General features: G+C 35.1%; 1 protein-coding gene across 1 annotated transcript in view; it reads right to left on the bottom strand.

Annotated features, from left to right (window-relative positions):
• Positions 1–5,955: 5,955 nt before the first annotated feature.
• LOC117115836 (GRIP and coiled-coil domain-containing protein 1-like) overlaps positions 5,956–16,181 on the bottom strand; it is a 14,563-nt gene continuing 4,337 nt past the window's right edge. The window contains exons 3-8 of the mRNA XM_033259788.1: positions 14,504–14,661; positions 12,512–12,592; positions 12,058–12,098; positions 11,081–11,213; positions 9,965–10,170; positions 5,956–8,463 (exon numbers count right to left, since the gene is read on the bottom strand). Of these exons, the coding sequence (XP_033115679.1) occupies positions 8,277–8,463; positions 9,965–10,170; positions 11,081–11,213; positions 12,058–12,098; positions 12,512–12,592; positions 14,504–14,661 (806 nt within the window). The 3' untranslated portion in view covers positions 5,956–8,276. The remainder of the gene's footprint in view (positions 8,464–9,964; positions 10,171–11,080; positions 11,214–12,057; positions 12,099–12,511; positions 12,593–14,503; positions 14,662–16,181) is intronic.

Genomic DNA, 16,181 nt, shown 5'->3' with positions numbered 1-16,181 from the left:
TAATTATTATTATTATTATTTTATATATCATGAAAATATTTACAAAATTTACTAATCAATAGAATTTAAATAATTTATATAAAATAATGACATTTCTTACATTAAATATAATAGGGTCGAATAACAGTAAATAATAATATATAGGCCTATATATTAATAACAGTAAATATAATTATAACAGTAAATTATTATAACCTTCAAGCGCACAATAACATTTCATATCATATACAGATTTTCAAGCCTTTTATTGATATAAAAGCCTGCCGCGAGCGGGGGAAGGGAGGCATCCCCTCTGTCGGGCAAGCCTGGACCCTCCAGCGCCTCCGACGCAACGACGAGGTCGTCGGCCACGGTCAAAATAAAATAGTCTGCCTATTTATAACGTTAAGTTGATTGCCAATCCATAATATTGTGCCTAAAATCACAAATTCCTAAAAAGCTGTCTATCCTGCCCGATAAGTTCATGCCGGGACCCTTACCGAGGCTCTGTCGGCCCCTTGATTCGGACATCCTGTCGAACATGTTGGCCCCCATAATGGCAAATTTATGGGAGCACCACACGTGTGTATTATTTTAGATTATTATTGATAGGCCTATATTTATTTCCTTAAGTTATGCATATTTATTATCTTAATTGAACATTATATATTTAGGGCCTATTTATTATGTTTATCGGACATTTTATCTGATTAATTTGATTTTATTTGCTTTTTAGAATAGAACAAAAAGAATAATTAAACCATGTCAACAAGCCACACTATTTATTTTACGAACACAGTGATAGCATAGCGTTTGGAATGGCTTAATGGACTGCGGTATAATTGTAATAATATCCATATGACTAGACACAGTTTATGTACAGCATGGTCTTTCAAATTATAAAAAAAGCACAGTAATATTGAATCCGGCTATTTGAGTTGGCCTACAGTATAGTATCCTAGATATGACATGTGTTGTAGCAATTATATGCCCTCTATGCTAGTACTGATTCTGAAGAATATACACGTTTTGAAATGCTCGGAGATAAATTACGAGTACTTCGGACACAGTTGCTAACTTACAATTTTACAATTAAATATTTTTATAAGAAACAATCCCTGTCAAATAACACACGTTTTGAAGAATATACACGTTTTGAAATGCTCGGAGATGAATTACGAGTACTTCGGACACAGTTGCTAACTTACAATTTTACAATTAAATATTTTTATGAGAAACAATCCCTGTCAAATAACAGTTAGTGAACGTATTTGCTGTATGCTTTTACATATGATTAATTGGCATACGATCATGTAACTTAAGGGGGTTTTTTTTCTGTTAATTAAGTGAAAGTTTTTTCTACTTCTATCGTTTTAAATAAGCTATTCAATTTTTTAATTGGGTAGACAGCAATTAATATAAATAGAACGATACATCATAGAATATCGTCAGATTTGGTATAATTAGTGTTTATTGCTATATAAATCTATGTCTATAGCAATAATATTACTTTTATTTATATTGAATATGAACGAATATTACTTTTATTTATATTGAATATGAACGAATTTTTTGTGAGAAATACGGTAAACATTATAACAATACCGTACATAGAATTTTCCTCTAAAACAATTCCCATGGTGTATTGTATGTATGCCATACTGCACTGCATTACTCAAATAACCGACCAGACTCAACGCTGCTTTTTATACAACTTTCAAAGACCATGCTGTACGTATTATTATTATATACTTATATAGCGCATATCAAACTTCTCTATGCGCTGAACATTATTACCCCGGATCAGTGGATCAAGCACATATGGAACACACACTCAGGCCCCATAGGGGAATTCCATAATGTTGCAGCTGTATTCAGCGCAGGTTGTGTTTGAACCTACCAGGTACCCACTTTTACTCCTGGGTGGAGAGAATTTTTTGTGAGAGAGACAACCGTAGATAAAGTGCCTTGCCCAAGGACACAAGCGACTTGCACAGCGAGAGTTTTGAACCCCCGACCTCGAGGTTGGGAGTCCAAACCACAACCGATGCGCCAACCACTTCTACTATACGTAAATAGTGTCTAGTCATAGAGATATTATAGTAATACTAGACATTAGTTCATTCATTTTTGGTCAACCATACTACAGTATACAACCGTAGTTTTCACACGCAATCTGATATTGCACAAGCAGGGAACACTGCTTTCGCGACTCGCGAGGGGGAGTCCCGGCCATACTTTCCACTGGCGCCAGGAGCGCCCCGGCACCACCCTTTCGTACAGATGCGATGGTAAGATCATGGACTTATAGGTCCATTGTGGTATGAGCAAAGACTGCCGGTATTCCATCGTGAATGTTATACTGCTGTTAACAGGGGCGGATTTAGGTGGCCCGCCCTCACCCCACTTTGTGAAAGGTAAAAAGAAAAGGGGAAAAAGAAAAAAAAAAGAGAGAAAAGAAAAAAAATGATCCCCGAAAACGCCTAAGAAGTTATTTTCGGACGTCTAGAACTGGGTTCGGCAAACTGGGTTTCGGCCAACTGGTATTCATTGTTTTTGAGTCGGCAAACTGGTACTCGGCGAACTGGGATTCGGCAAATTGGTCTCGGCAATCTAGGCATTCGGCAAACTGTATTTCGACCATCTGGCCTAGATCCTGACGATGTGTCGTATAAAAAGGCCTACATACATTAATACATTATAATACTGTACAGTGGATAACACCACCCCCCCCCCCCTCCTTTGTACAGAGTATTAACATTTTAAAGCTTGTTCTTGCTAGCCAATACAAATTCTTTCCTGGATCACGCAAAATCTTAAATCCATAAATCCAAGGCCGTCTTTTTAAGATACAGAAATGTGATATTGTGTGGTTCAGTTTGGTTTTTATCCTTTTGTTTAAAGTTTTGTTTATAATAATAATGATGATAATGACAATGGTGATAATGTTAACAGATAATAAAGTATAATACATACTCCAAGTATTGAAATTCACGCCATCGTGTTGGGATTCAATATTTCGACATTAATTATGTGATCATAAGGACCACTGGACCTTCGGACCAACGGGCCTTAAAACCAAAGACCCTTCGGACCAAAGACCCTATCGGACCAAAGGTACGCACCGAGTTTAGTTTTGTGCTGGTGGCAAGCCTGGGATGGGACGGCGCATGATGACCTTAGTGAGACCGGCCATCCTGGCCTAGGAATCGGCCTGTTAGGCCTACATGATCATCTTTTTAAATATTTGTGGTTAATGCAATTGGGGCATAACTGTATCTTGGCGAGCAGCATTCCTTTAAAATATACCAGATAGGCGTACTGGGTACGTTTGTTGGATGATTGTTTTATCAACTTCTTCCCTCCCTACGTTTTCCATATACCAAACATAAAACATATATGAATATGACTGGGCCGGGAAGCGAAAAATTGCTGCTCCATGGAGTGAAAAGTAAAATAACTTCTTATCACCTCCTTTCGTGAAATATTCTTGGATTAATAACATATAAATATAAGGGAAGGTGACAGACAATGATGCTGTACGTCTGTAGACCAATTACTGAAGGCACTTAGACCGTAGATTCATACACCATAGATTGCATGTTAGTTTTCTGTGATACGGCCAAATCACTATCTCTAAAATAAGACATTATGTATTATTTCACTCTATGTAGGTCCCACAAAATAACCATCTTCCAGAGGATGCTAATTTTGGAGAAAAAAAGAAAACACCACACAGGGAAAACTTTATTACTTTTTTACATTGGTTGCGTCTACTGCATTGGTGGCTGAACAAGTCCAATACGAGAAAGGCAGGGGCCACAGCGGCTGCAACGGTTTGTCCTGGCATATGTGCTGCAATGTCATGGTTCTTTCTTCTTTTTACTTATCATCAAGTGCCAACCTTGGTAGGTTCTCAAAAGAATGGACAGCCTGGTGAATGTTGCATCGCCATGCCACGCGATTAGTGGCTAGAGTTGACTAGGATATACTCGAGATGACTAAATGTCACCGCCAATAATTAGGACTTCATTAGATTCCAGTGACCAAAGCGAGTTCGCTCTACAGGTGACAATCTTTGGCAAGCGGATTTCCCAGGGGTGGCGCCAGGACATGCCCGACGGAGGGGCTAAAGGCCCCGACGGGGAGGGGGGCTAGTGGAGCGAATCAAGTCTCACTAGGCTGGGGCTTGGGGCACGCTGTCATGGTCGAGGTTGCTTCACCTATCACGATGTATTCCAACCATCATGAGGCTATCTAAATGAGCATTTGTCTAACAGAACGCAAAATTTTTTTTAATTAGTCTCATTGAATTATTATTATTATTATTATTATAATTATTATTGTTATTGTGGTTGTTGTTGTGATGAAAAGTTAACACAAACAATATGGTGGCTAAACGAATATTACATGTAAATATTTTTTTTTATTTGTTTGTTACCCGACAAAATTTATCGTCTTCTTTATTACTAGAAATTGCAAATTGCAAGTGAAGTGCTGCGAAGTACAACTGCATAAAATGTTCTTCGAACAAAATTATTTATGCGAGTCAAGTGAATATAATGAATAATAAAAATATAACAAATAATATGAGCATATACACTATATTAGAACAGCGTTGGTGCCGTGTACAATAGTGTTTTGCTGCAGTGACATCTCTCTGCTGGCTACTCGCTGCTGCTGCTGGCGATGACTCGCTGCTGGCGAATCGATCTGCGCATGTGTATAAAGTGGTATTTATTTCCGAAAACACTATGCCAGTCTACAACAAGCGTCGCCTAAATGTAATAATTAGCACGTTGAAATAGGCTAGTAAATAAGTTTAACTGGGTTCGTAAATAATATTGGCCTCAAAATATCTGAGACATGAGCCGATTAAACGTAGAAATAGGAAACCTAGAAATATAGTAAAAACGCTGAATAGTACTCCAGCGTCGCGACATGCCGACGTTGGTTCGAGTAGGTTAGTCTACAAACGTCGCCTAAAGAAATGGATTTTACCCGGCAGAACGAAAGAAGGAAACTCCGCTTTTCAGTTGTCTTAGGCGATAGTTTTTTGACAAACAATGACCTTTCAGAGGTCAAATTGCTGTCAAGAATATGAATTGGCTGCTTCGCAGCAATTATTATTATTATTGTTATTGTGGTTGTTGTTGTGATGAAAAGTTAACACAAACAATATGGTGGCTAAACGAATATTACATGTAAATATTTTTTTTTATTTGTTTGTTACCCGACAAAATTTATCGTCTTCCCCGACGGGGGGGGGGGCTATATCCCCCCTCTGGCGCCACCCCTGGGATTTCCCATCCAGCCCTACGAAGTTGCGATTTTAACAGCTGTTAATACTACTCTATTGATCAATAATTGTGTGGGAGAAATGACCTCGACCATTTTGATTTTCACATATTTTGGTTGGAGACAATTCACTCGAATTTCCATTCTGTCTGTTGACCTTAAAACCTTGTCATAAGTTTTTAACTGAAAAAGTGTCGACAGGGTGGCTGTCTGCGAATTGGCTGTAGGGGAGTTGTCGGTCAGCGAATTGTGTGTGTCAGCGAATTTATTTTGGCGAAGTGACGTGTCGGCCAAAGTGCTTTTGTTCAAAAGTCTACTGTTGGTGCATTGACATTCGGCATATGTCTTTTTATAAGGCTTAGTGAGCGGCGGTTTTAGTCCGCGATAAAATCCTGCTGATTCCAACTAATAACCCGACACCTAGAATGTAAGCATAATATGAACTTCGCCTCCTGGACCACCTAATAGAGATTTTGAGTGATACACGGCCACACCCATTTACGGTCTCGTCGGTGACGTTTCCCCGCCACCGGGAACATCGCACATACCATTGGGCAAATCCTTGGCAACAATATTCAAGTGGCGGGGCGTAGCGGAACGGTCCATAATGTGAATCAAGTTTAAGCATGTCAGGTATTCTGTATAAAATGTGCTAAATAGGAAATAAATAACAGATAATTCATATTTGATTCAAATTTATTTAATCCGAAAATAAATAGCAGCATATTAAGCAAGGTTAAAGTTGAACATCCATAACCGTACACAAGAAAGAAAATTACAACGGATCTTTAAAGAAAACACTGTATTGCTTTTATGCATTTATTTAAAACTGAAATTATAGTTCAAAGTTCCTCAATCCTGAATGCTACATCACATACGAATGCAAAAGTACCTCAAATTTTGTTTTATTTTTAAATACGAAAGAATGCATTTATTTATTTACTGTATATGCAGTACCAGTATAGGGTATTAGCACCTCTGTGGATACACATACAACAGTTTTACCATGTAAACTTTCAGTACCTTAAACATTGCTTACTTATTTATGCATTAGGATCCCAGATTTTATATAATTTATTTAATAATGTTAATACTATAGCTTTAAAAATCAATTATTGTACTTAAAATAAACTCAACCCAAATGCATTAGGATCCTAGATTTTATACAATTTATTTAATAATCTGAGGTATAAAGATCAAATTACTTAAAATAAACTCAACCAAACTGAGTTATCCTCTTCCAGTCTTTTTTATGTAATTTTATAAGGACATGCGACTTGGTGCCAAATCCATGATTTGAGTACAGAAAGATTGAGTACACAACTGAATAGGATCGAACACTCGTGAGTACAGATACAAAGACTTTGGGAAAAAATGGATTTACACTCACATAATAAGTGAGTTAAATACAGAAATAAATAAGAGCTAGCAGGTGAGCAGAAACAGGAGCCTAGACATGTGTAAATACAGGTCACCCTCTAATTAAAGATCCTCCAATTAAAGTCCACCTCCATTTAAAGACCACATTTCTGTGGTCCCATATTAAAAAATATTATAGGGTCATTCTGTGTCAAATCAACCAATTTTTTTGAAAATGGTACGGGTCACCTCTCTGAAAATTCTTTATAAGGTTGATTCATCTATAATGAACACATGCAAAAAAAAAATCGAAATCGTTTCCAAGTTACGGCCAGCCAAAGTTAGGTACTTAAATTGTGTTAAATGTGTGCAATTCGCTTATTTTGCATTTTGGAATGTCTATCACAGTGCTTTTAAATTAAGATACAAAGCTAAACATTTCTACAAAGTCAGTTTTGCCCAAGGAACTCAGATCTGGAATAAGCAAAAATCTCATCTCCTTTTTCCTCTATGAGCTACTGAAAACGACAATTTGTTCAGTCGGTTGAATTAAATTTCATTTTTAGACCTCAAAATTACCCATAATTTACTATTTAAACTAAAATTTCATAGGGGTCCAAAGTTCACACTAAAAATCTAGGAAAAATGCTGTAATTCTAGGTGACCTTTGACCTTGATGGCACTTTTACCCAATCATGAAAGTTGCACCATTTGTTAATACATGTATACGCTACCTCTGTACCAAATCTTGTTGTGGTGTCTCTTTTTCTTCATAGTTAGATGAATTTTTAAAATTATGGTAGATTTTTAGGTAATCTTATCTTAAATGAATATATGGTAAGTATTATTTACCTTTGGTCCAGTAAATTCTGTTATCTAGTAAAATAAGCAATACTTAATCTAAACTCATTTCTTTAATCTGTTTCATTTGAGGATTAAGTTAAAACCTAAATTCATATCATGATATTGAAGCAATTTTTGATTACTACCTTAGAATAAAAAATGAAATAAATAAATTAATTCAAAATATGAACATAATTGTGTTAATAAATACAACACTAAACCTTCTTTGTTTCATTAAAAAAAATCATTATTTAACAATAAGCTCTCCGTTGAAATCTATAAATATATTACATATCAGATGAAATATTATTAAAGTGGAATACAGTTATTAAAATAGAAAAGTATTTATAATAATATAGATGAATAAATATACAGTATAGACATCAACTTCCCACATAGTGGGTAACTTGTTCTGATCATCAGGTATCATCCCCACCACCCTGCCGCTAATTTCTTAGTTACATTATCAACCTGAAAAAACAAATTGAAATTAAAGAAAATCATAAAAACATTTTTTGAAATTAACTTGCCCATTTTGAAGTAATAAAAGTCACGATGTTTGCATGCTTTTTACTAATTACCACCAAGAAGTCATTGCCGACAGGCATTAATACCATGCACAGCTAAATAAGATTAGGTGTGTTCTCCTGGGAGTGGGTTCTTCCAACTTTGAACCCCTGTGGTCTAACAGGGTTGATTAGACTGTGTTTACGCTGGTTATAATTGATTAATTACCTAGATAAAATCCGTTCCTTTAACATCGATCTCCACACACCAAAAAAGGAGGGTGTTAAATGTTAAAATGCCAAATTAAACACTTCCTGAAAGCAATTGTATAACTTTGATATATTTACCTCTTTAGGACTAAAATGTAGAATTGTAGCAATAACATGAAGTAAACTGTGTTTACTGGATAAATCATCGGTCTGTATATATCCCAACACAACATTCTTCAAATACTCTAGATTCGTGCCTTCTCTTGATCTATAATGTAATGTAAACAACAACAGTCGAACCAGTTAGTGTTCTCTTTGAATGATGACATAAATGCCTCTATGAACTTAACATGTAGACAACAGGTGGGCAAAGTGCGGCCTGTGGCCCACATGCAGCCTGAGAGTGACTTCGTTGCCGCCCATGAAAATAACCCTTCATTTATTACACAGATCGTCTGTAAAATGTAATATTAAAACTGAGCATTATGTTGTACAAAAAGCAGTCCATGAAGGTTACTTTTAGGAAACCGGGGGGCGGATCCAGCGGGGAGTCATGTGGGCCTGTGTGCCCCCACCCACCATCAGTCAAGCCGAAAAATAAAAAACAGGGAGAAAAATTTGAGTTAAAGAGAGGAAAGAGGAAAAAAAGGGAGTGCACCCATGAGTTCACTGGCGATCCAGCTGCGGGCTAAAGGAGAGCTTAATTATTTGCTACTTATTTTCACCAACCATGGTGGGGCTGAGGTGGGCGTGGATCCACCTCTGGAAGCACACTTGGAAAATCGAAGTTTTGGGTGGGGGCCCCCAGCGTTAAATCAAAAATTCACTTTGGCCCTCTGACCAATTTTTATGCCCACCCCTGATGTACACTTTCAAAATTGTTTTGTACAAGCAGTGATATTTGAAAATTAGGGTTAGTTGGTCAGAATTATTCTTCTTTAATAAAGACCTTAATTTTAAAGTTTATTGTCATGACAAACAGAGGCTATGTTCAGACTTTGAGATAAGCCAGACTTACTTTAAGCCCGGCTCAAGGTTAAGTCTGGCTTAACTTTGCCGGGCGCCCAGACTAGCGGGATTAGCATTTGCATATTTATTTGCAAGAAACGAGTTTCAAAACATTGCGCTCAAAACGTACGCTTGCTTACAGAACAAGTAATTGAATGCTGATTGGTCATTCTTTTACCTGAAGTCAATCGAAGACCCCCCGCAGCGATAAAAGCCTGTCTTAGAAAAGTTCATCACGGTGCCACGCCAGGCCTAGTTACTACAGGAACACAGCCCGGCTTGAGATAAGTCTTTTGGGGCTCATCCTTGATAAAAAAAAAAAAAAAAGATACATTTTTACTTAAAAACCAAACCCTTTATCTTGGGTTGGACAGGTTTGGGTAATACAATCTGTTTTTCACCCTGTACAGTGGATAAATCACAGGTCCAAGTTAGGTGGAAGACTGGTGAATGCCAGACTTGAATACACTGATATATGAACTATTGATTTTGGCGAATATAATAGACAGACATAGAGAAAAGTCACCTTTACATAATAACTACAACAAGGACAATGGTATTTCAACACATGACAAATGTTGATTTTTTTTCTGTTTTACAGTAAAAAAAAAAAAACAGTATTTTTGTTAACTTTTAACAGTAATAATAATAATAAAGTAATAATAATAATAATAATAATAATAATAATAATAATAATAATAATAATAATAATAATAGAACAAAATAGTTTTTATATACTGTATATAAATTAATACACACACCGATATTGTTTCCATTTTTCAACTTCTTCCTTTAGTTTCTCAACCTCCTCTTGGTAGGTTTCTTGTGATGCAGCATGTTTTTCTTGGAGTTGTCTTAATGCCGTTTCTAATTCTAATTTCTTTCTCTTGATCATCGTCAGTTCAACTTCTTTTCTCGACTGTTCTTCCGCATAATGGAGAAGGGAAGCAGTTCCAACACCTTTCATCTTTAAGAAAACATTATACAATTTGTATTATTTGACTAGGTTTACATAGAAAAACATTTTTGTTCCATATATTATTCATCTAAGCTGCTTCCTGTACTTTCTGACTTCTGAGATAGAGTTAAAGTGAAAGAATACAGATGAACTAAAGTAAGGGAAACACATTTGAATATCAGATCAATAAAACTTAAAGTTAATAAAGCTAATGTCATTCCTTGTTTTTTTAATAATTTTTCCCCAATTTCAAAGTTTCTCTCTTTGCTTGTGTCTTCCTTTGTATTTATTTATTTTTTTTAATTTCAACATTATTAATAACTTACAGTTGTTTCTGATCATTTTAATCAAAATATTTTGTGTTTTCAATTGTATTGTTTTTTATTGTTTGGTTGTTTCTGTGTAATGAATTTTTAAATGTGAATTTTTAAATGTAAATTTGATGCAATTCAGCATATACTGCCTATCAAATATTGAATAATATTTTGAAAAAGAATTATAAAAAAAAAAGCTAGAATACGTAAAAATGTTGTATAAAGGTGAAAAATATAAACTGAATAGACTACCAGTTAAGAGTAAATACAGGTAAATAATGACTAAAGCTAAATACAGGTGAATAAAGGTAAATACATATATGACCAAAGGTAAATTAAAGGTGGAAAATAATTAAACAAAAGTAAATTAAGTGAATACTGGTAAAAAACAGATGAATAAAGGTAAAGACAGAATAAAGTTAAATTTACATGCATAAATGTAAATACATATAAATGAAGTTGAAAATGATAAATACCGATTAATGAACATGAATACAGGTGAATAAACAAAGGAAGATAACATTAATTTAAAAAAAAACACAGGTAAAACAACGGCAAATAGTGAGGAAATTAGTTGATTAATTTAAATATTATAGATTGCTAACCAGAGCAGCTGACTGTCTGTTTTGCAGCTGATTGACAGTTGCTTGAGCTTGAATGGCATGAGCATCCTCCTCTTGCTCATCATCATTGTCAGTGAAGACACTGGACGATCTTCTGGAAGACTGGCTTTTATCACTGAGCACAGAAATACAAATTGTTGTGAAAGCAGAACAGCAAACAAGAAGCAAATGCAGAGGCAGGGATTTTTGCTAGGGCGATTTTTAGATCTAAGGAGAGAAGCATTGTGTAGGCGTGTGTTTGCAGTGGTGTATCGAGGAGAGGGGGATATGCACTCCTCCTCCCCCACCCCCAGAAAAATTATCCCATTGAAAAAAATCATGCTCAACTAGTTAAAAATCACCTTATTTTGCGAGGTAGCGCCCGCCCCACCTCCCCATTTAATTATCACTTCGCCTCTGAAAACCCCATTTCACCTCCATTCCCCCGACCTCAATCAGCCCTCCCCTTTCAAGACTGCTAGATACGCCACCGTGTGTGTCTTTTAGAAGCGCTACTCTAAAACATACACCGCTACGCTTTTAGAAGACAGTAATCTATTTTGGAAATAGGCATTGTAGAGCTTAATCGCGAGTACATTAATACCCAACATACATTGGATATTCTGTGTCCTCGGTACACTATTAAACAGCCCATTTCTTACAAATTGGTCCTCAGCCAAAATGGACTTGTCTGGAAAGTCAATCAAATTTAATTAACAAAACAGGATCAGGGCCAGGAACACGCACACATATTTACATAAGTTTATGCTGTCACGGGACCTTAGCAACTATATCCAAGGCGTGAGACTTTAGCGGAACGTTCCATTTGCTGGTTACTCAAATAGAACAAATTTAGTTACTTTGCTTGACTTTAACTTTGGAAATGTGGCACATTCTGATGAAGTTGTTGTTTCAAAGTTTCAATTTCTAAGTTTCAATTTCTTTATCTTTCTCCGAGAGCAGAGCGAGGGTGCGGTCACGTTGCTTGTGAAATCTGCTGCTCCATCTCTGCTGATCTTTGCTAAAATAAAAAAAAATTATATTTTTATTGTTACTTTTTTTTGATAAAGATCTACTTGGCATTATTTCTACCCAATAATATATATAACGCAGGTTCAGAATAAAAAAAAGCAGGAAGAATAATCATGCTAAAGAGCAAAACAGATAGTCATAGAAATTTTAACTGCTTCGTAACATCTGTCTTGCAAACGATATATTTATTATGTAATTAGTTGCTTCTTAATTTATGTATTTGTTGTGTTTAAGACACCTGATTAGATATACATACTTTTAAAAATGTTTATTTCATTCATGTCCAACAGTGTTAATGCTTGTTACAGCATGAATCCATGAATGTAAGGCACTGATCTGATATAATTCATTGGGATATCATTAGAGAAAGAAAAATTGGTGCTCATATGTTAAAATTCAAACCTTAAAATCATGCTGTGTCTGAAGCATGTCTGTCTTGTGGTTCTCCTTTACTTTCTTCATTGCAGCTTCCATATCTTCTACCTATAAGAACATTAAATATCCAAATTGTTTTCTATATCTCAAATTTTAATCAGCTTTGATACAAATCACGAAGTCTTAACGTGTTGACTAGTGAAGTTTTTAGGCATTGCAGTTTTTGTTCTTTTAGGTTAGTTTTAATTTTTAAGTGCAGTTTTAATCTTTTACACTGCATTATTTCTGTCCTTTTATTCTAAACATTTTCAAACCATTTTAACTTTTAAAATAACAATTTTGGATCGTTAAAGCTTTTAGTTTCTAATTTTACTTTAAATTTAAACATTGTTTTTCACATTTTTAATTTGTAATGGCATTGCTTGTATTTTAAACTACAGTATATTTTAATTGTTTCTATAAGTTTAGTTTCAAAGTTGAAATTGAATATAATATGCACACAACTTATATAAATCAATCAAAGTTTCTATGTTAGTTCTTTAATATTACTGTGTTATTGCATGTCTTGAAGAAATGGAATATAGAATTGATGATGGAATTGAATTTTTGTTATATTGTGAACGCACCACATTGAGTGCAGTGGCCAGGAATCGGAAATAGAGGGGGCCCAGGTAGACACTTTCACATATACTGTAGAAGGTCCATCCACCTCAGCCCTACCATGGCTAGGGATGAGGTTAGAAAATTTATGAGTATAGCACCTCTAGATGACTGGAAATGGCACTCTCAGATTTTTTAATTTTCTTTTTTTCTCCATTTCTTTTATAATCTTGAAAAATTAAGGGTGCAGGGGGAGAAGGCCGGCTGGACCCTCCTTGAATCAGCAACTGAAAATACATCAAACACTCTGTCGAAAATCATATTTCGATTAAGTTTTGTTGATGAACATTTCAAATGAGTTAATTTTATGGGTAATTATTATATATTATCAGATTCACCCAGATTGTACATTTATTAAAAACTTGTACAACAATCTAAAAATCACTTTGGAGTTTTCTTACCTTGTTTTTAGTTTCATTCTCTTAGTTATCAAGTTGTTGTCTAAGCACAACAATCCAATCCTTCATGTCATTTAATTGAGTCTGCAATGTATCAATCTCCATTATTGCTTGTTGTGTCCTGTAATAATTTAGCAAAAATATTAATATGATTTACATATACATTAGCATTTCCCCTCCGTCTGAACCGAGTTCGTAATAGAGAAAATTTGTAATTAGGAGATTTCAAAGTTTCGTAGCATATCAGTGGCGGGGCTTATGCTACAGAGTATACAGGGTAAGGTAGGCTTAAGCAACAAAATTCTGTACAGACGCCAAAATTATCTGTACTCTCTGTGAAGTATTCATTTGAAGGGATTTCCGAATGAGAACATGACCATCAACATAAAAAACGAGTGTTATAATTAGCTTAATAACAATTGCTAATCCATTGGAATAGGCCCCTAATGAACAAAAATTGAGATTCTCTATTCTTACAGTACATACTGTAGCTGCCTGAAGAAGCAATCACAGCTCAAAATTGAATGTATCTCGGCTGAAAACGAAAAATATTCTTTTAAAGTCTTCTTTCTCAGCTGATGTAACATTTTATATTATTCTTGAAGACTTTTAAATATAAGTGTCTTTGTAGTTCATAATGACGTCATTGCCGCAAAACAAGTTCATGAAATCGAGAGTTCCTAATTTGGAGATTTTTCTGTATGCAAAATATTTAAAAAAATCATTAAAAAATAATTTTTTTTAATTAACTTGTTCATTTAGTAAGATAGAATTTATCAAGAACATAAAAATTAGTGTATTTAAAAAATGGTTACCCATAGTTTTACAGGAAAAAATAATAGAAACACTTTCAGTCACTGGAAGAATTTTTTTTTATTACTTTTTTTTGGTATTTTACATGGGACAATACGTCTTTACATTTCATTATAATGCTTAGGAATCAATGTAGTTATTAACTCACCCTAGTATTTTTACTTTTCAGGACAGACTGGGCTCGTAGCTTGTATCGTTCAAATTCATCTTTAAGCTGCTTCAATTCCTGTTGGCAAGCGTGATGCTGGCCGTGACCATCTAAACTCGAATGATCATCAGTATTGGACATTTCTAGGAAAAAAAAAGTTGTTCAACAATTTTTAAAAATGCACAGGTCTTCCTCCTTGTATAAGCCCACTAGCCTTCAACACAAGACTGGGGAGATGTGCTTCTATCCACGAAATCTACAAATCATATACTGATCGTTTTTGCCTGGTGAAATGCCAGTACCTGACCAAGGAACTATGGTATTATAAATATTAAAATATTTGTTCATCTGGAGCCGCATGATAGACTAGAAAAAAACTGAAAAAATGAGTTAGGGGGAGTGGAATGTTAGAAGCAATCCACATAGCCAGATATCCTAATTAATCCCTTCTGGTCACCCTAAGCCCTGTTGACACTTGATTTTACTCCTTGTATACAAATAGAAATTTATCTAAAATGTGCATAAAATTGGAACTAAATAAGCTACAGATATGATGTTAGTGTCTAAACTCATAATTTCTAGACAGGCAACAAACTAGACATATAAAAACTACTGTCACTCAAGCCAGAAGGGAACATAATAAAAAAAAATAGGTGTTTATTTGTTTAAAAATAATCGCAAAATATATCCTTACTTAAAATGTACATAAAATAAGAACGAATATATAAAATAAGCTAGTTTTCTATGTAATCCAGATAGATTTTTGTGCAAAAATAGATTTTATTGACTAATTTTATCATTTTTACTGCGCTGGATTTAAAAAAGTTAGGTGCCATTTTTTCCCAACGTCATCAGCCGCCATTTTGAATTTCAAGATGGCTGACGCACCACATAAAACATGGTCATGATTGGTGTCAATGGAAAGGGAATTATACACTGCTCAATTATTGTCATTACACCTAAACAACATAATACATATTTACAGCGATATAGGCCAATATATTCACATGACACAAAAGGTCAAAGGTCAAAAAATCAAACTTACCAAAAGTTGTCTTGTTTGGTATCATTTGAAAGCTCTGCCAATGATGAATTATGTTTTCCGGTATATACATATTAGAAACTGTGTAGTTTTTTCATATATTGTCCTGTAAATCTAATTATCAAATAGAACAAAATACCACAAACATACTCTTTGGCTGATTTATTAGAAGGGGTCAGTCCAACTACGACCCATCATTTTACTATGAAGGTTTGACCAGATATGTACACCTGTGTGCTTTCTCGGGAAATGCTTAGTTCCTCCGAGCCCAAATGAACCCAGGAAAGGCCAGGGGCCCCACTCTTACTTCATGGTGGCCAAGGCAAATACAGTATGTTGTGTTTTCCTACTTATTGATGATTCTACATACATGAACAATGGTACCGCATGTTACGTGCTGTATAATATATTTGATTGGCTGATTGATTTGTTTTAACATCAATAGGCATGGTCCTCCCAGTGGTGCAACGACGAGTCGTGGGTCCCGGGCCGAAACAATGTTAGGAGCACCATGCATATCAGTAAAATATTTTTGCTCACGAAGTGACACCTGGGTGGGTAATCCCCCTAGAAATAAGTGTTAAGGATGAAAAGACTTTAATTATTAGACAATGCCAAAAAATGTTTTGTGAATAA

This window comes from Anneissia japonica, unplaced genomic scaffold, assembly GCF_011630105.1.
Source record: "Anneissia japonica isolate Jap-2015-1 unplaced genomic scaffold, ASM1163010v1 scaffold1483_len710385_cov172, whole genome shotgun sequence".
Taxonomy (NCBI): Eukaryota; Metazoa; Echinodermata; class Crinoidea; order Comatulida; family Comatulidae; genus Anneissia; species Anneissia japonica.
This window is presented reverse-complemented; position numbering and strand designations above follow the sequence as displayed.